Source organism: Elephas maximus, chromosome 14, assembly GCF_024166365.1.
Source record: "Elephas maximus indicus isolate mEleMax1 chromosome 14, mEleMax1 primary haplotype, whole genome shotgun sequence".
NCBI classification, from domain to species: Eukaryota; Metazoa; Chordata; class Mammalia; order Proboscidea; family Elephantidae; genus Elephas; species Elephas maximus.
In genome coordinates, this window is record NC_064832.1 from 85,965,710 (window position 1) to 85,992,348 (window position 26,639).

At 37.2% G+C, this 26,639-nt stretch overlaps 1 protein-coding gene across 1 annotated transcript in view; it reads left to right on the forward strand.

Moving 5' to 3' along the window:
* Positions 1–26,639, forward strand: part of GPC5 (glypican 5) — a 1,599,408-nt gene that overhangs the window by 356,276 nt on the left and 1,216,493 nt on the right. The window contains exons 4-5 of the mRNA XM_049852913.1: positions 2,624–2,757; positions 24,054–24,179. Coding sequence (XP_049708870.1) covers positions 2,624–2,757; positions 24,054–24,179 — 260 coding nt within the window. The remainder of the gene's footprint in view (positions 1–2,623; positions 2,758–24,053; positions 24,180–26,639) is intronic.

The following is a 26,639-nucleotide window of genomic DNA, read 5'->3' on the forward strand; positions in this document are numbered from 1 at the left end:
TTCTCACTTTCAATCATTTGCCAAGTTCTGTTGATTTTACTTCTCTTCTGTCTGTAATATTTGAATCCTTCTTTTTATGAACACTCACTAAACTACTGTAGTTCAGACCCAAAATGCTTTTCCTCAGGACTGCTTCAAGAGCCTGTTGACAGTTTACCAGCCTTTAATAGTTTCCTCTGTCTGGTCCGCTTATACAGTGCTGCTAGTTTGTTTCCTAAATATCCACTCTGATATTTTACTTTTTCATTCAACAGCTGCCAAGGGCCATTGTTAAATAAATACAACTTCTTAGCCTGGCATTTCAAACCTTCCAAGATCTCTCTGCAACCTAGCCTTTAAGTATAATTTTCTTTCATTACCATTCTTCATTCCCCTTCTTTCCAGGCAAACCAAATTTTTGCCCATTTTTCATATTAGCTCTCTGTTTTATTGTACCTACCTCTTTCAGGATTTTCCCCCTTTCTTCATTATTTTCTGTTCTGTCAATATTATATATGTCATCAGTCTCCCGCTGCTGTTTTCTGTCCCTCCTGTGCATCTCTTGTATCTGCTGCTCCCTTTTCACCACTTCTGGCTGTGACTAACGTTTCCCCACCGGTCTGCTTGGTTCTTCCTCCCTTCACACGGCTGACATGACGATTTCTCTGGAGTGGAAGTCGTCTATTACCATTTCCCTGTTTGGAACCTTTTGAATGCTTTCCATGTGTTATAGCAAGTTCTTTACCTTGTCCCCATATAATGGCATTTTTATGTCTGATATACCAGTCTTGCCTGTTGCTGCACCTCTCTCTTACACTATCTTGTTCTCTATGAACGTGTTAAGCTGTCATAGACCTCATGTTTTTCTACTGTCTCCTGCAGTGTTTGTCCCTGCTCTGTGCACCTGACAGATTCCTTTAACACACTGCTCAGGTATTATCTCTGAAAACTCTTCCCCGAGCACCCTAAATAGAGTTAATCTGCCTGTTTTCTTTGGAATTGTTGGACTATTCTATGTATTTCTATGGTTATTCTTATGCTGTATCACAGTTGTTATTTTACAGGTCTGTTTCTCACCTCTGTGTGCACAGGGCCCATACCTTATTCATATGTGTATATCTAGTATCTAACTATTGGAGGTGTAACAAGCATTTATTTAGAATTTGGTTAAATTGAAATAAACCTTGACACATCCAGGCCCAGCATCTCTGGGCAGTCCTTCCTGATGTCCTTCACCCATCGGACCTGAACTGGAAATAATCTCACCTTCCTCTAATATCTATAGCACCTAGTCAGCCCCACTTTAAAAAAAGTTAAAAAACAAAACAAAACACACACAACTTGCATTTTGATGTTTGGGCAGAATATTCGTTTTCTTCTAAATGGTAATCTCTTATAGGAGAAAATTCAGTTTCTCATCTTCTATTTCTTATAGCATCTAATACATATGGTTTGCACATATTAGAAGCAAAATAAATGAATTGTTGCCTTACTCTTTTATTGCTCATTGCATGGAAAATTGAAGTAATTCAGACTTGAAAGGAGCTATGAAATAACTTACTTAACTACTTCATCTTACATACAAGGAAATCAATTCAAAGAGGTTCTGTTACTTTTTTCAAAGTCTTAGAGCTAAAGAAGGAAAAATTAGGATAAGAGCCAGTCTTCTGCGGCCCAGACAATGCTTATGTATATTTTAAATTACACTACACTGCCTTCTTAAGTATATAAGGTATTATATGAGTTTTTTTTTAATGCTTTATGTGGTAATGCATTCAATTAAACATTTAGTTTTTCAATGATAATCATCTAATCTATACTAAGATATTTTCTAGATAAGTGATTTTTAAAAATTAGTGAATTTTCCACTTGACTAAATTATTAAAAAACAAAGAAAATAACAGCAACATGGAAATCAAAAAAGATTGAAAAAGAAGCCAAAGAACTATTATAAAATGAGAACTATGTACTAAACGTATTCATTTTCATTTCTAAGAAAACAACCAACCCGTTGCCATTTGAGTGAATTCTAACGCATAGCAACCCTATAGGACAGAGTAGAACTTCCCCATTGGGTTTCCAAGTTGTAGCTGGTGGATTCAAACTGCTGACCTTTGGGGTTAGCCGCTGAACTCTTAACCACCGTGCCATCAGGGCTCCATTTGTAAGCAAGAGAACTACAAAGATAGTTACTTCGCTCCTAGAACTCATTTAGAAAATGACTGCATATCCGGTAACAAGTGGGAAAAAAAAAAAAAATTTTTTTTTTTTAACAAGTGAATCTATTTCAAATTCAGCATAGGTACATGCGTAAATATAAACCACAAATAATATCTACTTTGGCTAAATAGTCTTATTTACGTAAGCAGGCCAATTTATTAATATAGTTCTGTGATTTATTTTTATTTTTTTATTTATGTACTTTGCATAGATATATAAAAAATATAAAAATACTGATGGCATAAATTTGTCATGTTTGTCATTTTGTACTGATAATTTGATTCCCTCCAATTGCAAAACTGGTAAGCATTATATGTATTTAAAGGCTAGTGTTGTCATAGTTTTTGCCTTGAGTAAACATTAGATTCTCAGAAAAACTGGAACATGACTTCTAAACTGTCTTTTAATGTTTTCAATTCAAAAGGTAAACAAGATTTGTGGCCATCCAGTGAGAACACCGACACAAAGCCCCCATTGTTCTTTTGACTGGAGCAAAGAGAAGCACGGAATGAAGATCCCTGTAAGAAACGGTGAAGAGACACTTGCCAACAGAAGAAAGTAAGACATTAGTTTTACAACCAGAAAGAAAAAAGAGAAAGTAAGCCATTAATTTTACAACAGCATAGAGTGTATTCAGTAAAGTAGTGTGAAATACACTATCAAAGAAAAAAAAAAGAAAGGCCAGTATTCAGTAACTTTAGATTTCAATGTCTACTCCTATTTTATTAAATAGGAACTTAAGTTCAACTTGTGAGACCAATAAAACATTCTGTGATAATGGACTTTTTCTATACTATAACCTTGCACATGTGACCATTGATCACTTGAAACGTGGTTAGTGTGACTGATGAATGAATTTTTAATTTTATTTAACTTTAATTAATTTCAATTAAAATTCCATGTATAGCTAGAGGCTACTGTATTGGACAGTGGTAGATAGAAAGAGAACACATGTAAATGATGTTTATGTATTCCTCTATGTTTAGCATTTATCTAAAAAAAAAGATTGGATAAAAAGAAATTTCTGTACCTTTTACCCGGAATGCTGAAAATAGATATCTGTTGATTCAAATGATAAGTATTTGAGTAGTTTGCTTTTATTAACTCACATTTCTACCAGTATGCCCATTATTATTTCACATGTTAAATTAAAGCCTTCGTTTGTGTCCTTTTGCTTGATAATTGGTGGTTAAGACCAAAATAACTCTTAAAACTGGAGGACATTATTGTTTTATTTTTATACCAAATTGACTAGTACGTATCCTAGCAAATACTAGATTCTCTATCAGTGTTCTTTGAATTGAGCTGAAATTCAGAAGCTTCTATTCATTTATTAATTTAAATATCTCTAATAACACCGTATGGAAAATTCAGTATTTTATATAGCTGTACTATCTGTTGGAAACCCTGGCGGCATAGTGGTTAAGTGCTACAGCTGCTAACCAAGAGGTCGGCGGTTCGAATCCACCAGGCGCTCCTTGGAAACTCTATGGGGCAGTTCTACTCTACGCTATAGGGTCGCCATGAGCTGAAATCGACTCAGCGGCAGTGGCTTTGGTTTTGGGTTCTATCTGTATTCTAAATGTTTCTTTTCTTTTGGGATAGTGCTCTCAATCGCCTCATTCTCTCCTCAGACTGGCTATAAAAAAAAAAAACGGATAAATATCTGGGCTATTGTGACTATTTGCTATATAAAAAAAGAAAATTTGCTATAGTTAACGAAAAATAGCACTTTGCTTGCATGTGAAATAACTTGACTTTTTAAAATTTTTTCTCACCACCTACAGTGGTTAGCAGTCATTTCTTCCATGTGATAAATCAGTATGCTTTGGCTGGGTGGTTCTCAGAATAATATCCAGGTTTTTTTTTCTTTTTTTTTTTGAGGAAGATCTTAAGTTCTTAAAGGTCATGTGTTTTTTTTTTTTTTTTTACTACGAAAACAACCCAGTTGATATCTAGAAAAACAAAACAAAACCCAGCCTTTAACATCATTTATTCACTAGCAAGAGTTAGCCAACGAGGAGAAATATTACAAAATGGCTCAGGACCAATGAGGGACTCATATGAGTGGGACGTTTTAAAGTTATCTGTCATAGCCATTAAATAGACCTCCTTGTCACCAACTTTGCAATCTCTTTGTTTCTATGGGAACTCGTCTGCTAACCAAAAGGTCAGCAGTTTGAATCCACCAGCCTTCCTTGGAAACCCTAGGCGCCAGTTCTACTCTGTCCTACAGGATCGCTGTGAGTCGGAATCCACTGGATGGCAATGGTTTTTTTTTTTTTTTTTGACCAGGCTGCTACCATTAGCCACAGCCCATGAGTCAGGATAGATCCATCCTTCAGGAACAATCAGAGGTACTGTGCTTGAGCCCACTTGAGCATTTTGTTTTTACACTATTTCTAGTGCCACTCTTGCGTGGGACTTGATTTTCATGGTAGTCCACTTCTGGTTGTTGTCATATATTGTGCAGACCTGAATTTTATTCATTTGCCATCAGCTGGTCATTGTCCATGAGATCAGACGTTTCAATTAAAGCAAGGGTGTCCGTGTATTAGGAGTAGATGCTGTGTGTTTCTGGGCTCCTTTTCATGCATTCTACTTGTAGTGTCTTTACCTGCTGAAACATGGTTTACAGTAGGTCACTTCTGCTTGATGATACATTGCTTCTGTACAAATCCAACCTTACAGACTGGCAGATCAGTTAGGACTTAGCTCATCATGGGCATCTCAGGTTGTATAATCACTTGGTAGCTCATGGTCAAATATGTAGTCACTACGATGGCCCAGACAGACTACAAACAAAATTAAAAGACAAAAGTTCTCATCAAAAGGGGGCATGTCCTCAATCATTAGCCATTAGAGAAATGCAAATTAAAACTACGATGAGATTCCATCTCACTCCAACAAGGCTGGCATTAATCCAAAAAACACAAAATAATAAATGTTGGAGAGGCTGCAGAGAGATTGGAACTCTTATACACTGCTGGTGGGATGTAAAATGGTACAACCACTTTGGAAATCTATCTGGCGTTTTCTTAAAAAGTTAGAAATAGAACTACCATACAACCCAGAAATCCCACTCCTCGGAATATACCCTAGAGAAATAAGAGCCTTCACAGAACAGATATATGCACACCCATGTTTATTGCAGCTCTGTTTACAATAGCAAAAAGCTGGAAGCAACCAAGGTGTCCATTAATGGAGGAATGGTTAAATAAATTGTTGTATATTCACACAATGGAATACCACACATCGATAAAGAACAGTGACGAATCGTGAAACATTTCATAACATGGAGGAACCTGGAAGGCATTATGCTGAGCAAAATTAGTCAGATGCAAAAGGACAAATATTGTATAAGACCACTATTATAAGATCTTGAGAAATAGTATAAACTGAGAAGAACACATTCTTTTGTGGTTATGAGGAGGGGAGGGAGGGAGGGTGGGAGAGGGTTATTTACTGATTAGTTAGTAGATAAGAACTACTTTAGGTGAAGGGAAGGACAATACTCAATACACGGAAGGTCAGCTTAACTGGACTGGACCAAAAGCAAAGAAGTTTCCAGAATAAACTGAATGCTTCAAAGGTCAGCGGAGCAAGGGCAGGGGTGTGGGGACTATGGCTTAAGGGGACTTCTAAGTCAATTGGCAAAATAATTCTATAATGAAAACATTCTGCATCCCACTTTGAAATGTGGCGTCTGGGGTCTTAAATGCTAACAAGTGGCCATCTAAGATGCATCAATTGGTCTCGACCCACCTGGATCAAAGGAGAATGAAGAACACCAAGGTCACACGATAACTATGAGCCCAAGAGACAGAAAGGGCCACATGAACCAGAGACTTACATCATCCTGAGACCAGAAGAACTAGATGGTGCCCAGCCACAACCGATGACTGCCCTGACAGGAAGCACAACGGAGAACCCCTGAGGGAGCAGGCGATCAGTGGGATGCAGACCCCAAATACTCATAAAAAGACCAGACTTAATGGTCTGACTGAGACTAGAGGAATCCCGGTGGTCATGGTCCCCAAACCTTCTGTTGGCCCAGGACAGGAACCATTCCTGAAGACAACTCATCAGACATGGAAGGGACTGGACAATGAGTAGGAGAGAGATGCTGATGAAGAGTGAGCTACTTGTATCAGGTGGACCCTTGAGACTGTGTTGGCATCTCCTGTCTGGAGGGGAGATGGGAGGGTAGAGAGGGTTAGAAACTGGCAAAATTGTCACAAAAGGAGAGACTGGAAGGGCTGACTCATTAGGGGGAGAGTAAGTGGGAGTATGGAGTAGGGTGTGTATAAGCTTATATGTGACCTTTTGACTTGATTTGTAAACGTTCACTTAAAGCTTAATAAAAATTATTAAAAAAAAATGGGGCATGTCTATACTATGGTTCTTTTAAGGGGGGTGGCGCTTTCCGGACATTCTATACAGCAGCCTTATTTACCACAAGCTCTTCAAGCCCCATTGAATGCATGAACTGGGTCATCTGGACTGAATGTCAGAGCAGCTTGTCCAACAGCCTAATTTGCTACAGAGCATTTTCTTTCTCATATAAAAGCACTACTGGGCTATACAAAATGGGTTAGGGCAACACCAAGAGTGTAACAGGTTTTGTCCAGTAAGCAAAAGGACCTGAAAAGCATTGTGCCTCTTCCTGAGTGTTAGGTTCTGCTACAGGCAGGCAATTGCCTTTTACGTTTAGAGGGCTATCTCAACAAGTTCCAGACCGCTGGACATTTAGAAGTTCAGTGGAATTGCCAAGCCCTTGAAATGGCAGTGCTGTTCTCCACCAGAGACATGTACCCAGGATGACATGACTGAAATTTTATCATCAGCGTGGTGTCCTATAGGCTTGCTGAAGTTGGGCTAAATTTGTGGTGAAATTCATCCTTTAGCACTTCCTGTGGAACCTGGCTGAAGTTGAGAACACTCCTCTGCTTAACCCCTTCCTCCCTGCGGTGTCCTGCTTCCTTCACTCTCTTTCTCTTAAGAACACCCCCTCAATGAAACATATGTATCCAACTTCCAGTCTCAGGCACTACCTCTAGGGAACTCTACCTAGAGATGTCTGAATTTGAAAAGATACCTAAAATTAGTGCAAAATAATAATAAACTAAGGCAGAAATATAATATCCTATCTTATAGATGTTTCTCTTTATAGTCCCCTTTCTAACCTTTTGTTGATGCCCTATTCTTCTTCATATATTCCAGCTTCTTGGATTATTTTCTCAGTATGCAGATTGAACAGGTACGGTGAAAGAATACAACCCTGATACCTTTCCTGACTCTAAACCACACATTATCCCCTTGTTCTGTTCAAACGACTGCCCTTCATCTATGTACAGTTTCCTCATGATTACAGTTAAGCATTCTGGAATTCCCATTCTTTGCAATATTATCCATAATTTGCTATGATCCACATAGTTGAATGCCTTTGCATAGTCGATAAAACACATGTAAACATCTTTTTCTGCTTCCAGTCAGGATTGAATAGACATCAGCTATGATATCTCTGGTTCCATATCCTCTTCTGAGTCCAGCTTGAATTTCTGGCAGTTTCCTGTTGGTACACTGTCGCAGCTGCTTTTGAATGATCTTTAGCAAAATTTTATTTGCATGTGATATTAATGATGTTGTTCGATAATTTCCGCATTCGGTTGGATCACCTTTCTTAGGAACAGTCATAAAAATGGATCTCTTCCAGTTGGTTGGCCAGGTAGCTGTCTTCCAAATTTCTTGGCATAGACGAGTGACCACTTCCAGCACTGCATAGACAAGTGAGCACTTCCATTTGTTGTAACATCTCAATTGGTACTCCGTCAATTCTTGGATCCTAGTTTTTTGCCAATGCCTTCAGTGCACCTTGGACTTCTTCCTTCAGTACTGTTGTTTCCTGATCACATGCTACCTCCTGAAATGGTTGAATGTTGACCAATTCTTTTTGGCATAGTGACTGTGTGTATTCCTTCCATCTTCTTTTGCCCATAGAATCCTTCAGTATTGCACTTTGAGGAATGAATTTTTCTTTAAGTTCTTTTAGCTTTAGAAATGCTGAGAAATGCCCAGGTCTTTGCTCATTTTATAATACTTTGTCTTCTCAAGCTGCCCTTTGAAGTCTTCTGTTCAGCTCTTTTACTTCATCATTTCTTCCATTCGCTTTAGCTACTCCACGTTCAAAAGCAAGTTTCAGAGTGTCTTCTGACATTCTCATGGATGATGTCAGTCTTCTTTTAGCTTGGTTGATGAAGGGAGCTAAACCATAGTGTTGAATTCTTTTGATTGCATTTTGGAAACATACTTGTGCTGATTCAGTTTAAAATATATATATATTTTTTCTATTTACAAAGCATGGTAATGATGAGGTAATTGAAGACTCTGAGTAATTGAATAACAGACTAGTGACAAAGGTCTCCAAAGGTTGAGAAAGGCAAGGAAGAGCTACCGCTCCCTTAATCACTTGAGCAAAGCATCAGTGTTTTGCTTTATTTTTGGCAGAAACTAAATCAGCACAGCTGTAACGGACATTGCACTCATATAGTTGTCTAAACCAGCCCAGGCAGAGTGATTTCCCTGTGGCAGTTCCTGTTCCCTGCTTGATTTCTTGAAGATAGCTGATAAGAATAAGCTATTAGGATGCTTAAATTGGTGATAATTAGCTGTACATTACTATTTCAAAGTGGTGTGGCTGTGCCAATTAAGTGAGTAATTAGGAAAACCCCAGGACAATAAATTAAGACAGAGTCTCAACACCAGAGCCCTATCTGTTCTGCAGCAAGCATTCCAATTAGCCAAGCCTGCCGTTTAAGCATACGCCAATTAACAGGCCTGGCTGCACGCATGGTGTGTATTTGGGTAACAGAGAACTGTCCTAGGCACTAAGTAAAAAAATGTATATATGCGTACATTGTATATATATGTATATACACACACACACGTATATAATATTTAATATTAGAGAGGATTTTGATGTCAATGTGGTAAATAGGGAATATTTAGAAATACTGAATTTTTAGTGTTTGAAATGAAATATAATTTAAATTGTTTTGCTGGTTTTTGTTTTTCTCGACAGAACTAAATTGGCATATTGTATCATCTGGGATTTTCGTTTTCTTCTAATATGTTTATTGAAGATTGATTTGAGTGGACATTTTTATTACTTTGAACATTGAATAATTTTCTTTATTGAGAATGGGAACTAAAGAGGGTACTTTAAATTCATAGGTTAAGGGGAAGAATGAGGCAGGGGATGATTCTGATTCCTGAAGTGGCCGCCTACTAAAACAGATTGTCAGCTTGTACATCATCACAAAGAAACATAGTGAAGTGCTGGAAAATAATTAAAATTGGGAAAAAGTTTTGGACATATTTTGAACAATATTGAATGAAGAATAGTTAATATTGCTAGGATTATTAGTAAGATAGGTAGAATATGTTTGCAGGAAACATACGTGAATAAATAGGATGTTAACTTAAAACACGCAAATTGATAGTTACATACACAAATCTGATCTGGCAGGATGCTTTATGCATGAAACCAAAATTCATTAATTTTTAAAATTCTAGATGTGTGTGTTTGTGCATTTATATGGGTAAATCTGTGTTAATGTACCAGGATTAATGATGAATTGTGTATACTAATATTTAGTGAATAAAAATATTCACAGGTCAGAAAAGTCGACTGTTTGAGAAAATTTTAGTATCACTTATAGTGCTAGAGAAAGTAATTTACTATCTATTTCCTAAAAGGAAGTTAGTGCTTCTTTGAGGTGCCATTATTATTTATTACCTGTAAGTTTCATTTACTGAAATAAAGGTCATGTTCCCTTCGATGAGGAAATTTCTGTTTAATTTAAAACACTGCTTAGCTCGTGGTGGTGGTGAGAGCTTGCAGAGCAGGGCAGACCAAGGCCAGGCTTTGGAGGGGAAGTGAGAGGCCGGGTGCCCAGGGAACAGGAGCTGCAAGGCAGGCCAGAGTCATGACCTCCATGAATAATGAAGTTCAGAACCTGCAGGAGGTCAGAAACCAGGCACACAGGGAGAATGAATGCCAGAAGGCAGAGCAAACATATGGCAAAAGTTTAGGCCAGTGGTTCCTAACCTTTTTCTGGTGGGGTGGAGGTGGGGAGAGAGTCAAATATCCTACTGGGAATGTGATGAAAACTTCCCCCCGGAAAAGTTCATAAAAAAAAATTCATGCAAAAATTTTTTAAAACAATTTGCTCCACCTCAAACTGATAGTAAAAAAAAAAAAAAAAAGTCTTTTCCAAAATGAATTTGCTCTTTCTTTCTAGACATTTGTGAAAAAATGAATGGCCACTGCATGCAATATCTTCCACTGAATCCAAACAGTGGAAATTAAACTAATACTAAACCTTAATTGTGCTGGAGGGAGAGATGGCTTCCACTATTTGTCATGAACTAGTAGTTGTTGAAGTTGTGACTGGTCTTAGATCTGGCTATGTGCACATGTATGTGGTACTCAACAGAGACTCACTTTTTGTTTTAATGGTAACGATTATTGAAAATTGTAAAAACAAAACAAAACAAAACATATTTATCTATCACTGGCTGCAATTAGAGCTCTCATGCCTTGTTTGCCTTGACAAGGACAGGCTTATTTTAGGGGGCATGAGATTTATCTTTTTTATTTATCTTATGCTCTTCAAGTTCTATTTATGTTCCATTATGCTCTATAATGTGTCCTCAAGTTAATTTGCAATGTGGACTATTGAGCATATCAATTTGAAGTGAATAAGTCTCCCCAAATTTCTTACTATAGAAAGAATAACAAGATATGTATTTTTTTTCAGCCAAAGGAAGAATGACCTTTAAATAAGTTTCAAACTGGTTCTCCAAAACCTCCCCCTTTTTTTTTTATTAGCAGCTTTGCTTGATGAGCTATAGGCTTTTCAATAATGTTTGTAATGGTGACTGTAGGATGGTAAGGAGTCTTTGGGTGGTGGAAACCATTAAGTGTTTGACTACTAACTAAAAGGTTAGCAGTCTGAGTCCACCCAGAGATGCCTTAGAAGAAAGACCTGGAGATCTCTTTCTGAAAGGACACAGCCTTAAAAACTTTATGGAATGTGGTTGTACTCTTTGCAACAATGAATTGGCATTGAAATAGATTGGAATTGACTCTATGACAATGGCTTTTGGTTTGGTAGTGCTGTACCTCATTTATATGGCTTCAAATATCTCTCTACCCCACATACCAAATTGAGAATGAAAATTTCCGTGTATACTATTTCTGAGGCTATGTTTCCTTTTTATTTTCTCAAAAATAATGAATCATCTAATTTTTTCCTTCAAAAGGACGGTGAACACCTGAATAACTGAGAAGTACTTCAAATTTAGCTCCCATTTTTTCACACTCATTTCTTGCAGGGGTAGAGATTTAAGGACCTACCATGTTGAAACTGATGATTTTCTTTACAGTGTATAAAGTTATTTCAGAATTTTTAGTAGAATCTATGGTGCATAAACTAGGATGACGGGTGAAGCTTGGTTCTTTTACTAAAGTAGCAAAATTAATTTTTGCTTAGAGGCATTATGGTACTTCATCTACATCAAGAATACCAAGCACTTTCTTTTACTTTATTTTGCATGGTCAAGAACATTTCCACCAGTTAAAATATACGAATGACACCTGAAGTTTCTAAAGGAGGCATACATATAAAAGCAGAGAATGAGGAGCAGGCATCATCAAGTGATATTAATATTTATCTAGTTGCATGTTGAACAAAAACAGAACTGCCAATTTCTGCACAGTTGTCTTCAAAATAGTAGAAGAAATGTGTTTCTGAGAGGATTATGTCTTTTGGTAGAGGCACTGCTTTCTTTTTTCCTTTGTGTCTTCACTCCAAGAAACAAATCCGCTCAACCATTTCCAGGGCACACAACTTCACCATGACCTCTAGAATCATTTGTGGTTTCTTTTGGTTGGAAATGTAACCGACGAAAGATTGAAGGAAGTTTCAAGATAATTATTTTTGTGTTTGGGCTCATATCAGTAGAGTTGGAGGCTTTCAGATTAAGTTTCCCTCTCAAAAATATGATTCATTCTGTCTGATCAACAGGTCTAAGGCACTCCTTTTGCTGTGTTGGTTTCATGCACTTTTGGTATGAATCTTGTTAATATATGGAATACTAGACCTTTGTCCTTACTAGTTGCCAATGAGTTGGCTCCAACTCATAGCAACTGCATGTACAACAGAACAAAATGTTGCCTGATCCTGCACCATCTTCATGGTTGTTGGTGTGCTCAAGTCCCCTGTGGACACTGTGTATTTTGAGGGCCTTCTTACATTGGGCTGATCCTTCAACACTACATTCTGTTGTGATCCATAGGGTTTTCACTGGCTAGTTTTCAGGAGTAAATTGCTAAACCTTTTTTTTTGTCTCCCTTGGTCTAGAAGATGTGCTGAAACCTCTCCACCACAGATGACTCTGCTGGTAGTTGAAATATTGGTGGCATAGCTTCCAGAATCATAGCAACACACAAGCTGCCACAGTATTACAAACTGACAGACGGGTAAAACCAAAAAACCCAGTGCCATCGAGTCGATTCTGACTCATAGCGACCTTATAGGGCAGGGTAGAACTGCCCTATAGTTTCCAAGGAGCGCCTGGCAGATTCAAACTGCCGACCCTTTGGTTAGCAGCCGAAACACTTAACCGCTATGCCACTAGGGTTTCCAACAGATGGGTAGTAGATTATAACTTTTGGGTTCTGCAAATTGAGTCTTGAGAGTAAACCAAAGGATTTGTAATTTCGTTGTATTATGCTTGTCTGCGTTTTTCATGTAAGCTAAACCTTATGTAAACAAATGAATAATCATAATGGGAAGAACTACAACTTTAATTCCAATTACATGGAAAATATTTTAGATGTCACAAGTCAGTGACAGTGATTATACATTCTATGTCAACCTTTGGAAATCATGAATAAAATAATACTTGGATTACATTTAATATAAAAGGCATTTTTCTTCCAAAATGAGAATTAAAAAAAAATACAAATAAAATGAAAATGTTTCATTTTCTTTGAACCCTGGTAATTATAGATATCCTGATCCTAAAGCCTATCTTTATTTGGGAGTCTAGGAGCACAAGTATTTGGACTGAAGGATATATGCTAGCCAAGAATGCAAGCAAGAACAATTTAAACCAGACATATAATATCCACCAATCAGATGGATTTGTGGATGGAGTTGGCCAGGAATATCTGACTGCAGTAGCAAAAAGGGGGGAAAAATAAAACCAGAAGGAAGTAGAAAGCATCCCAATGGTTGGCAGATCATTAAATGGGAAGTATTTTATTAACGTTGTTCTGATTCTGAGAGACAAAAATACTGTTCAGAATATGTCCTCTTGTCTTCTAAGTCGTAAAGATCATAGTTAAGCAACCACAGAAAATACATTATGCAAAAGAGAGGAATATTCAAGATTTGAGCTAAAAATGCTAAGTTTCAATACATAGGCAACTGAATAATGATTCTTTATTGACTTATATTAGAACCGTTAGATTTTTATATATTCCATTTGCCTCATAACCCTCATGTTGGTTTTGACCTAATCTTGTCCTAGACATTTTTTTTTTTCCATTGAAAAACTGATAACATGCTTCCTTAAGCCAACGGAACTGGATAAATAATTGCATGATTTTATTAAAATGAACAAAAATTGTAGAAGGTAGAGAAGGTAGGAAGATGGATGCTCGATTTCCTTAATACTATCTGATTTCTTTTAAGTTTTGGATACTTGATCCAGCATTTATTTTCACAAATGAGTAACATGGGAAAACAATATTAGAGATAGTTTTGAAAAACTAGTTTTGATGACAGATTTGAATTACTGTTTTTACTAGAGAATGCTTTCAGAAAGGATGTTTTTAAACTAGGACCTTTAATAGTAACGTGCTGGGTTAGAGTGTCGTAAAATGAGGAACGGAGGCACCTTATCCTATTGTCTTTTCCAGTTGCCCTGGAGTCCGTTCCGACTTATGGCAACCGCATGTGTGTCAGAGTAGAACTGTGCTCTGTAGGGTTTTCAAAGGCTGATTTTTCAGAAGTAAATTACCAGGTCTTTCTTCTGAGGTGTGTCTGGGTAAACTTGAAGCTCCAACCTTTTGGTTAGCAGCTGAGTATGTTAGCTGTTTGCACCACTCTGGGATGCCATTTTGTGTATAGCTGGCTACAAACTACCAGCTCAGGACTAGTATAAAATTATCACCAGAGAGTTTAAACACCTAGCGCCTGTCAGGAGAAGAATCCTCTCCAAGCAGTCTCTGAGGATATTAGCATATTTTCAGAGCTTCTTTCCATTTCTCCTTCCAATTACTTTCCCAGTTGTTCCCAACACCCCACTCATATTAACCCCTGTAGCTTCAGTGAGAAAGCACAGTAAGCCCTCTAACGAATGGGAAACCACGTTGCTTGAACAAGCCTCAGAGTACTTCCTATGCATAGGTAAAAATGTGGAATCATTTAGTCAGGGGGAAAAAAAAAACCTTCTCTCTGAGAATGGTGTCAATCCATAGGTCACAAATATCCTAACAAGCCATGGGTTCAGGTGGGGTTCAAAGAGCAGACTTTATGAGTTACTCTTTTAGAAGAAAAAATGCTTTCTTTTTAATCAGATATGAATGCAATATGCTTGAAACACATTTACATTACTGATAAATGTGGCCATTGCCACATACTGCATTGCTTTTCTGTGATATATTCACCCTCTCATCCCATCTTTCCACATATCCAAAAGTCTACATAGAAAGGGCTCAATAAACTAGATTTCAACTCTCCTTCTAGAAAACCTAACCCTATAAACGTAATTATTTTCAAGTATTTATAATGAGAATTGTTATTGCTGTAGAACTGAAATCTAAGTAGTTTTCTAAAGATTTAGACAGAACAGCTTAGGTGAGAATAAGGTTAAGTGATTAAATATGGATGCAGAATAGCAGAATAGTTCTTATCTAGAAACATGTAATTATGTATTTCCTCTGCTGTGCAGGAGACTGACATTTTAAATGTCTGCTGCTTGACAGCTGTGGTCGGACATCTCTACAGCGTTGAGCCTGCTCATTAGTGCTACATTAACCTTAACTTTGCCTCAGGCCATTAACTACCCAACTGCACATTTGACCTTTGTACTACAGATATTTTCAAGCAGTGTGCTAGGCACAGCTTTTAATCTGAGTTCTGTATTATGTGTGGACTGACTTTAGCAGTAAAAAAAAAGAAAAAGAAAATCGATGTATGTCATTAAATAAAGAAACGTGTGGTCTGACACATTCCACAGAGAAAAGCTCTATTTGCAAATAAAACTCTTCTCTAATTCTTCTCCAGATAATTAGCTTTCGTCCACATTAAAAACAGTCTCTTTTATATCATGTTCAGTGAAACAAGGAAGTGCAATATGTGACAATTTCTAAGTGTTTTCAAATTGAAACAAATTCCCACTAGATGAGAACATAAGATTAAGAGGTATGCCTTTTGAACCTAGCTCTGTTTCCAGCAATGTCTAATTAAATGAAATGCAAAATCAAATGTCGATTAGAGCCATATGCTTAAATGCAAACAGCTCCCTAGAAGGTCAGCAAAGTTTGAAACTTATATGGTTACCACTCTTCAAACCATTCGTATGAGGAATACGTATGTCTGAGTAACAAATTAAAAGGTAAATTAGCTTAGTGGAATGTTTTGATGGATTATGCTAGTGTTGTTATAACCAGGTTATGGAATAGTATACAGCTATGTAAAAATTAGAAAGGCTTATATTTATTAACTTGAAAGGGTTCATGATATACTGTATACCCAATTTTGTAAAATAAAATCAAAACTTACACACACACATCTATACACATTTACATATTAATAAGCAACAAAAGACAATATATATCTATCATCATTTTTTTTTTTTTATGACTCATCTATGTATAAAAAACCCATTGCCGTCCAGCTGATTCTGGCTATAGCAACCCTATAGGATAGACTAGAACTGCTCTATAGGGTTTCTAAAGCTGTAAATCTTTACAGAAGCAGACTGCCACATCTTTCTCCCATGAAGAGTCTGGTGGGTTCGAACCATCAACCTTTCAGTTAGCAGCCAAGCTCTTTAACCACTGTACCACCAGGGCTCCTCCATCTATGTATCAACTATGTATCATCTATCTGTCTGTATCATCCATCCGTCCATCCGTCCATCCGTCCATCCATCCACCCACTGACCCACCCACCCACCCACCCATCCCTCCATCCCTCCATCCTTCCATCCACCCTCCCACCCATCCACCTACCTACCTGCCTACCTACTATCTATCTACCTATGGTTTGCTTGTTAGTATGCATATAGAGAAAGTTTAACAAAGATACATACCAGACTGTTAACATTGGTTACCTCAGGAGGGAGGAATGAAAAGATTATGGAGGGAAAGATAATAACTTGTACTTCATGTTCCTTTTTATTATTTTACTACTGGCAAATATATATGTTACTTTTATAATGAACAATGATTGAAGTAAATTATAATGGTACAGCCAAGAGGAAATGTTGCTCATTTTGACAGTAGTAACTGGACATTCCTATGTCAACAAAACTAGAAATGACAACTTGAGTGCGGATTGCATTTCCTTTTATATATTTTTTGTCATGTGATATATCAGGAGACCTTTCTGGCACTGCTGGTCTCAAGGGCATGGGAAGCAATGAAGCAATAACTGTGCTAATCCATGTTTCACCCTTGCCTTAAAGTAAGCCCAGAGCAAACAAGTCTGCAGGCTGTGAACGAGCAATTGTGCAATAGCCTTTTTCTACTTTACTGTGTGCTCACAGTGCGTGGAGCTGGTCGTTACCAGTGATTGGCATTCACTCTGCTCTCGGCTTCCCACACCGGAACTTCCAGGCATACATAGCTCAACCCTGTCTGAACAGACTGCAACTGAAGTGCAGATTTTGGCAGGAGTGATGTAGCTGTGTTTTCCAGTATAATAATCTATTAATAAGTATATATTTTTGAAAATGTGATAATTTCTGTGAAATTTTAAAAGCAGATGAAAATAGTCTCCTATTTAAAGATTCATTCAACTTCGATTTATCTAACAGCTAATACCAGCCAGACATTGCTAAGTGATTCATTTTTTATTAGCTATTAATTTAGCAAAGATATAGTACCTGACTACATGATAACAAACTCAGTTACTTTTCACGAGTCCTTTCACTCCTCTGGTTCTCAGTTTACTTAAAACAAGAACGTTGAACTAAATCACTGGGTCTTAGCCCTGGCTACACATTAGGATAGTTTGAGAAAACTCTGATGTCCAGGTCCCATCACAGAATGTCTGAGGGAGAGACCCAGGCTCTGTACAGTTTAAATGTTTCCCTCATGATTATAATGTGATACTATAACTGATAACTACTAGACCAGATAATCTCTAAGGTTCTTTCTGTTTTCCTAATATACATACATCTATGATGTAGTAATTATGATGTACTAATTATGATAGCTGTCTTACACAGCAATGTGACGAAGTAGTAATATGTCACTATGTATTAATTTCAGCATCACATATACACAGGAGCTGTTCTTGTGTCTGTTTGGCAGAATCTGGCACAGCTTGCCGCCAGCCCTGCCCTTCAGATTTCTTCCATTTTCTAATGAGACACAACAGGAAAGTCTATCTGATATTTTTTTACAATCTAGGAGTGGGCACCTTGGTTTAGTGTTTCCCAAGGCACTTTAAGAATAATGTAAGGAGGTTGAATGATCATCTTATCTTTTATAATACATTTCTTGTACTAGCTTGTAATTCTGGAAGGTGCTAAAAACTAAGACTGCATCTAGGGCCAATTCAACCAGAATTTTTTGAGTGCCTCTTGGGTTCCAAACCTGTCCTCTTCTCTGGGAAACAACCATACAAACAGAGGAATTGTAATACCAGATAGCAAAGGCCATAATACAAGTGCTGCATGAGAATTGAGGAGGAACCAACAAACTCTGGATAGGTAGGTTAGGGAAGAAGTTGGGGAGAAGGTAAGCTTTAAGCTGGGTCTTGAAGGATGAGTAGAAGATTGGGAGCGTGAAGATGGAGGAGAAGGCATATTTGGGTGGAGGAACTTGCATGCGCTAAGCCTGGAATCTTGTTCAGTAAACATTGAAATATTTTGTGTGATGCAATTATATGTTTGTGGTTTATGACTGGGGGTCTGTGTGTTGCAGAAAGCAGGACATTCATAGGATGAGTCTACGGAGAAAAAAAAGAAAATGGAGTGAAGGGTAGAAAATTTTTGTGCTTGATATGAGATTTTATCTAAATTGTTTAGGATTTTTAAGGAGAAAAGTGATGTGGCAGACTTCAGAAGCCAATTCTGTTTACACCCTGGGGATTGCAGTGATGGGAATGGGTGGGAGAAGGCCGACAAAACTAGAGGCAAGGAGAGCATTTGTTAGACTGTTGCAAACCCAAGTAACAAATTATAAATTCGTATATGGCCCTATTATATTTATTGGCTTCTCATGGATACTCTGACAAGGAACATTTTCTTATTTTTATTTAAATATGGTCAAACTGTTACTCTTATTAGTTATATTCGATTTCTGTGTTCTAGAGATATCTCAAGCCCAGGATGAGCAACCAAAAGTGTTCTTGTGACTACAGAAAACTAAGTATGGATATAGTTACTCTCACAGCAAGTTAGGTTTTGCATCATCCAGAAAATATAATACTTCATTCATTGAGACAGTGCATGTAGAACTGGAAAAAGAGGCATGGTGTGTAGTGGACCAAGCACTGAGCCGGGAGCTGAGGTCTGGATTCTTGTAATAGGATCGACGTTACTTGGCTGTGTGGTGGTAGATATGTCTTTTTGCCTTATCTGCAGTCACTAAGGTGACTGGTATCTTAACCCTTTTATTTCTCACCAATTAATTTTTATATTTTTTTCATATATAAATCCCCTAGCTCTTCAATGCAACAACTTTTTGCAACACATATCTCAGTTCCTGTGACGTAAAAACTGCCAAATGTGGAATACAGTTCCAAAGTAGGATATCCCCTCAAATTTCAATCCTCACAAACCAAAACTTATCTCATCTTTCATTACTTAAGTCTCAAACTTTGCTGCAGTGCACAGCTAACCACTCTGTTTTCATTTATCCTTGCTTTCTCTCCTCAGAATTTATGTTCTATCAATTATTAATTTTCTTATCATTGCACCAGCCAGAAGAGACTAAGTTATGACGTGGTAGCAAACGACTTTAACGTATACAGACTTCACACTCTATGCCCATTTCATATCAGTTCGGGGTGCTGCTTAAGTTGCCTTTCCTTCAGGACCCAGGATGACAGAATGGCCTCCATCTGAAGCGTTGTCAGTCACCATGGTAGAGGGCACAGAAACTGGCAAAACCACATTGGTTCTTAAGTCTTACACCTGGAAGGGACGCACATCACTTCTGCATACATTTACTAGAACCCAAAGTAAGTCACATGGCCAAAAGTAACTCCAAAGGGGTTGTTTGCCCAGGAGGTAGAGAATTGGAATATTTGAGAACAAGCTAATGACTACACATCCTTGTTATGTCCTTCCCCTCCACACACAAATGTTTTCAAGTCTCTTCCATATTTGAAGAAGCATGTTGTTGTTGTTAGGCTCCATCAAGGCGGTTCCGACTCATAGTGGCCCTGTGTACAACAGAATGAAATGCGGCTCAGTCCTGCGTCATCCTCACAATCACTGCTACATTTGAACCCATTGTTGCAGCCACCGAACAATTATATGCACAAACAAAACTCCTTCCATTTTCTTTGTTAGAATTCTCCACTTCAGTTTTCAACCCACTGCTTAATGCTCAACATATTACAGTCTGGAGTCTATCACTCCACATCTAGACATTTTCGGTATTTTACTTAAGTTCTCATGATGACTTTTTACACTGTGGAGAACCTCTCTCATTTAAAATTCCATCATTCTTTTGTCTGTGTAACTCTTTAACTTTGAAGCTTTTGTTCTTTTGCTCTTCCTACTTGAGTTCTTTGGCTTCACTGTATATTATCTTCCTGAAAGATTTCAGTCATATCCACAGCTCCAGTCACCATCTCTATGGATGATAAATCCCATATCCCATGTCCAGTCCACAAAGTTCCAAGGACGTATATTCAACAGCAAACTTCTGTGATGTTCCTGGTCCCTGTAACAGCAGCACCAGCATCATCTGCCTGTTTCTTTGAAACGTAGAGTCTTGGGCCCTGACCCAAAACTACTTAATTAAACCTGCATTTTGATAAGACCCTGAGGTGATGATTTTAAATATTAAGTTTGAAACGTAGTGTCCTACTTGATTTTCCCATTGGGATGTTTCAAAGAAATCTCAAACTGAACATGTTGAGAATGGAATTAATTGTTGATTAGTAATTATCTTTACACATGTATTAAAAAAAAAAAATTATTCAGTCTACTATATATCACCACCAGAGCTCAGTAATATATATGGTGAATAAAACAAACAAAACAATTAAAAAAAAAATTCCTACCTGCCTGGGTGTTTTATTTTAGAGTGAAGAGAGAGATGACAAACAATGAAACATAATAAATTTGTTATTATGGTATGCTAAAAATGGTATGTGCCATTGAAGAGTGGAGATATTGAACAGGGTAAGGGCAATCCTAAGTATAATGTGGGACATTGAGAAGGTAGTATTTCTCTTCCTTTATTTATCACAGTTAATGATACCCTCACCACGCAGTCATCTCAGGGGGGAAAAAAAGAGATTATCTTAAAATACTTTACCTGTCAATCCTGGTTTCCCAATGTCTTTAGAAGATTTCACTTGTTCTCATCCTTACTGGCGGATTTTATGCACATCTCTCTTTTTTTTCCTCTTGTATTTTAGCCTTAGATGCCTAGTGACCTCACTGTTTTTCTATTTCCACGTTGTTGCCATGATGGTTAGGTCACTTGCTTGCTTGGAAACTTGTAATGACTCTCACTGCCTTCTGAATAAAACTGAAACACCTTATGATAATCAGTACGGTTGCTGATAATCTGACCTTTTTCTACTTCTAATCACAGTTCCCAATAGCACACTGTCCACTAGCTAAACTAAGTATGTACAGTTCTGTGAACACATGATATTCTCTTTTCTCTTCACCTTTGCTTATCCATTTCTGTCTATGGGACAGTCATTTGGCTGCTGCTTTCCTATATCTTGTACAGCCTTCAAAACTGAAGTTTCATCTTCTTTTGTAGATATTTCCTGATTCCTCCTCTGTGACATTTTTAACACTGTACTCTTATTGCGGATTTTCACCAGAGTGTGCTTTCTTAAGAATGTTGAGACTGTCTTGTCTATTCCTGAACCATTAGTGCCAAGATTAAAAAAAAAAAAAAAAGTGCCTGATAATCAGTAGTGCTTAGTACTTTATCATGAATGACTGTTGATGGTTTATTGAACAAGTAGAAATCTTCTAGGGTAAAATAAAAGTTACAATTCTTTCAGAGAGAAGAATTAACAGCAAATACCTCACTTTTGTGGGACCCTAGAGTATGGTTTAGATGGCTGCTGAAGTTGAAACAGGAGAGGTAGAAGGATACTTTTCCAAGAAGTTTGGATTTTATGCTATAGAGAATAGGCAGCCACTGATGGACTTTAAGCAAGTGAGTGACATAATCAGTGGAATATCAGACTTGAGTTTTAAAAGTTGGCTTTCATGGAGGATGGAACATAACTGGAAAGGGAAGAGAGCAAAGATACATAGTCCTAGAGCAGTAATTTCAGGAAAAGATGATAAGGACTTGAATTAGGCATCAGCTGGGGATGAGGACTGGAAAAGAAAGATATAAAGCTGTCCCAATATAATATATTGGTTGTGAAGGGGTAAATGAAACTAGAGTGTCGCTTACCAAGATTGGAGTAGGAGATTTTGGGTCCATTAGGAAAATCTATCAAGTGTTACACAGTCAATTGGGAGGTCTCAATATTCCAGCCATTTTGCCAGGCCTCTTTACACCTTCTCCCCACTTATCAGCTGCTTCATTATCTCACATTTTGCATTTACAACAATAGTAAAAAATCTACTATCCGACTATTTTGTGCATTAACGCCGTATGTCTGACAGTAACAAACACCAAGGTGTGAGGTAAGAGTAACGCTGGCTGTGATGGTTAAAGTTATGTGTCAACTTGGCGGGGCTTTGATTCTCAGTGGTTTAGCAGTTATGTAGTGATGATATTAGGAAGTTATGTAATGATGTAATCATCTTCCAATATGGGGTCTGATGTGGTCATCCTCCATTTTCCCATAATGCTGATTTCACATAATGACCTGTTCTTTGGAACCTAACCATGCCAGTAAGTGAGGAGAGGGTGTATTTCTAGATTACAATCCTAAATAAGTGGCCATTTATAGTGAACAGAATTTAGGACTCACACATCCTTCCATTCATTAAGCTCCACTTCTCTAGGAAAGAACTAGTCTACTTCCTAAATTATTGCTTTGGTAGCTGCAACATGATAATTTGTATTTGTTCTTGCAACCCAGTTAGTGAGAATATAGCCATTATGGAGGGACTTATTTTCTATTAGAGGAAACTCTGTAGTAAGTAAGTAATATAATTTCTGTGCTAGCAAGAAAATAACGCATAAAAAACAGAACACAATTCAATAGGGAATGAATGCAGTTTCGTAACTGTTACATTTCAACTGTTCATCAATTTTCTAAAGTTTGCTTTCTTTCTCCCACTTCTTTCTCCAACCCCTTCCTTCTAGTCCCAAGAACATCTCGTTGATGTCAGGGTAGGGCTCTTTTATTTCTTTTTTTTCCAAAGCATTTGTTTATGTCAAAAAATGCAGGACTAAACCTTTAGGATTTGATCTTTTGAAATCCTACAACTCAAGTTCTTGGGAACCCAAAGCCTTGGTTTTAAAAGTCAAAAGCCTTGGTGTTTTAAATTTTAAAAAAGTCTACATTTTTGTTGAAATTTCCCTCTCATGATTAATCAGGGGAAGGGAGTAGTGTGGGAAGAAAAATAATAAAAGCTTATTTAATATATTAAAATATTATTCCTTCCAATAACCTTTATTTCCATGCTTCCGAAACATTTTTTTTTTTTCATATTTAACAAAGAAATATTACCTTATGTTCTTGGACATCAAAAAAAAAAAAACCTAAATAGGCAAAAAACAAAACAAAACAAAGAACCCAAGTCAACTAAGCTTTTAGTCAATAAGCAACCAAGTAGAATGTTGTAATCCTCCGACATTAGTAATTAGTGTTAGTGTGGTTTAGATGTCAGCAGCTAGCGAGGGTGTTCTAGAAAGGGTAAATGAAGAGGGCTGTGTGTGTGTGTGTATGTAATATCCACTACTTCTTGGAACTGAAGAAATGTAAGATTCACAACCAGTAAAAACTTGTCCAAAGAATAAATTTGAATACTTGCATTATTTTTGAAAAGGATAATATATTTTTTGGCTCGAATGTTAGAAAATTATTTAATACATAGGAAAATAAAACGAGTACCCAAACCAAACCAGTAGCCATGGAGTCAGTTGAGACTCACAGCAACCCCATGTGTGTGGGAGCAGAGCTGCCGTTCCAGAGGGTTTTTAATGGCCCAGTTTTCAGCATGGATCATCAGGTCTTTCTTCCGAGGTACCTCTGGGAGGACTCAAACCTCCAAGTTTATGGAGCGTATTAACTGTTTGCCCACCCAGCAACTCCAAAACAAAAACAGAAAACAAAAAAAGTTGCATTCTAAGTATTATGCATAGCAATATATACCATTTAGGTTGGACTTTATTATGGATTTTTGGTGTTAATTGTTTTCTTTGTTCTTTCACTCAGAGAATTTATCAACAGCCTTCGACTGTTCAGGACATTCTATGGAGGCCTGGCAGATCAGCTTTGTGTTAATGAATTAGCTGCTGCTGACGGACTACCCTGCTGGAACGGAGAAGATATAGTGAAAAGGTATTCTATGTTTGGCAGTCTGTGAAAATACAATGACCGCTTTCATCCTTGCTTTCTTTTTCTGAATCAGAAATGGATTACTTCAATTTTAACTTTGCCACAGAGGTTCAGGTATACATTAATTCCTTCCCTTGGAGTAAGAAAATCTCATTTTTTTTTTTGACATTTAAAAATATAATAGCATTTTGTGGTGTTTTGATCGGTCTTTTCTAACTCTGACTCACCCAATGATCCTATTTTTTCAATTATGCACCATTTACCTTCTCTCCAATTTGCCTTATTTATCAAATATTTTACATTTGTATTTTAGTTTAACTCTATAACTATTTAGAAAGTGAGGAAATTTGGTGAAATGAGAATACGTATGCAAAGATTCGCTGATAGATACATGTCTCAGCAGTGTTCCTATGTCCATCTTACCACAGTCTCTGTGTGTGTGGTGTCTGTACAGTGGGAGGACACGTTTATATTTGAGGCACCCCCTATTTGTATGTTGTCTATTGTTTTCAAACTTTTACCTTTTTTTCTCACTGTCTAGAATTTTAGCTCTTTGACAATTTCTTTTCTTTGCTTTCTGCAACTGATTGTATTCTCAAGTGATCTTCTGAGCTTCAGAAAGTCGTCAATTCTCCCCAAGTAATTCAGGACAGTAATCAATAAAATTGCTTGGGATTAGTGCTTGGATTTGCTGATGCTGGTGATTATTACAGAACGTAGGAGAATGAGGTCGTGTTTGGATTTGAATCTGTTATAAGTATACTTTATTTAAAGCAGTCTGCAAAAAAAAAAAAAGATAAAATACTAACCTTTCTTACTTACATATGCATCTTTTCTATGTGAAGAGCAATAGCTTAGTTACCAAACGAATGGAGTTCATTATTTAAAAAATTCAGTTTACTGTGATAGGTTATAATTAATTTAAAATATATTGTTTTTCTTGTGTGCTGTCAAGTTGATTCCAACTCATAGTGAACTGCCCTGTAGGGTTTCCTAGGCTGTGATCTTTACGTGAGAAGATTGCCAGGTCTTTTCTTCTGTAGAGCTGCTGGTGGTTCAAACCGCTGACCTGGTTAGCAGCTGAGTGCTTAACCATTGTGCCACCGGGGCTCCTGATTTAAAATATAAATGTATGTAATAATAACTGTTTACATATTTTTGGGTCATTATGCATCCTGGTGACACAGTGGTTAAGTTCTTGGCTGCTAACCTAAAGGTCAGCGTTAAGAACCTACTAGCGGCTTCCATAGAAGAAAAGGCCTGGTGATCTCTCTTAAAGATTACAGCCTAGAAAACCCTATGGGGCAGTTCTACTCTGTCCTATAGGGTTACTGTGAGTCAGAATTGACTAGATGGCACACAAAAAACAATATTAATCATAAAGGTTATATTCCTGAGATGTTAAATGATTATTTTGTAGCTCATTTCTGAATATGTTGTAAAGATTCTTGGATTTCACAGAAAAAAATTATTGAGGAAAGAAAGTGTTATTAAATTTAAACACAGTATTTGCTCCACATGGCTAGTGTTCTCTCTTTCTCTCTCTTTTTTTTTTTTCCTTATTGTTGTGCTCCTGGGACCTTGAAATATAAATATTTTCTAAATATTTCTTTTTGTCTTTACTGAGAGTTGTGGTAACATACATAGCACTTTCAGTTCTTAAAGTATTCGTGCTAATACGATTTTTTAAATCTTAGATCCAGTAGTTAAATTCTGCTTTTCATACTGTTCAAACTGGAATTGAACTATTTTGTGGATTAACAATTTTTCTCCAGGGACTAATGAGAATCCCATGGTGATTAGTGAAAAATTTAGCATATAATATATAAATATATTGAATACATTACATTATACACCAAATTATATTATGTCATTTGATTTTAGAAATTAAGGCAAAGGCCTTGTTTCATTCTTCACCTGACTCTTTGGGATTGGTTTGTAATAGGAAATATTGCTGGAAAAATCAACGATAAAAGAAAATATTTTTGAAAGATAGTATTTTCTACTTAAAGAACATATTTTCTTCTATATAATAGATTTTCTTAAAGACTTCATTCATTCTCTATGAATAAACAAAGCACAATTTTAGCAAGAATTCTCTGTGGAAAATGTCTATATTTCAAATAGACAAAGTGAGCGAGTCTCAGCATTCTCATTTGCTGCCAGTTTAGGCCTCCTCCTTCCAACACCGTCCCTTCCTCCTGTTTATCAAACCAAAAAGCAACCCAGGTGCTGTTGAGTTGACTCTGACTAACGGAGACCCATGTGTGTACTCCACAGGGTTTTCAGTGGCTGATTTTTGGAGGCAGATTAGCAGACCTGTCTTTTTAGGTGCCTCTGGGTGGACTCAAACAGGTTAAGTCAGTTAGCAGTGAATGTTTAACCTTTTACACCACCCAGGGATTCCTCCACTCTATTAAACAAAACAAAATGAAACAAAAAACAAACGCACTGCCATCGAGT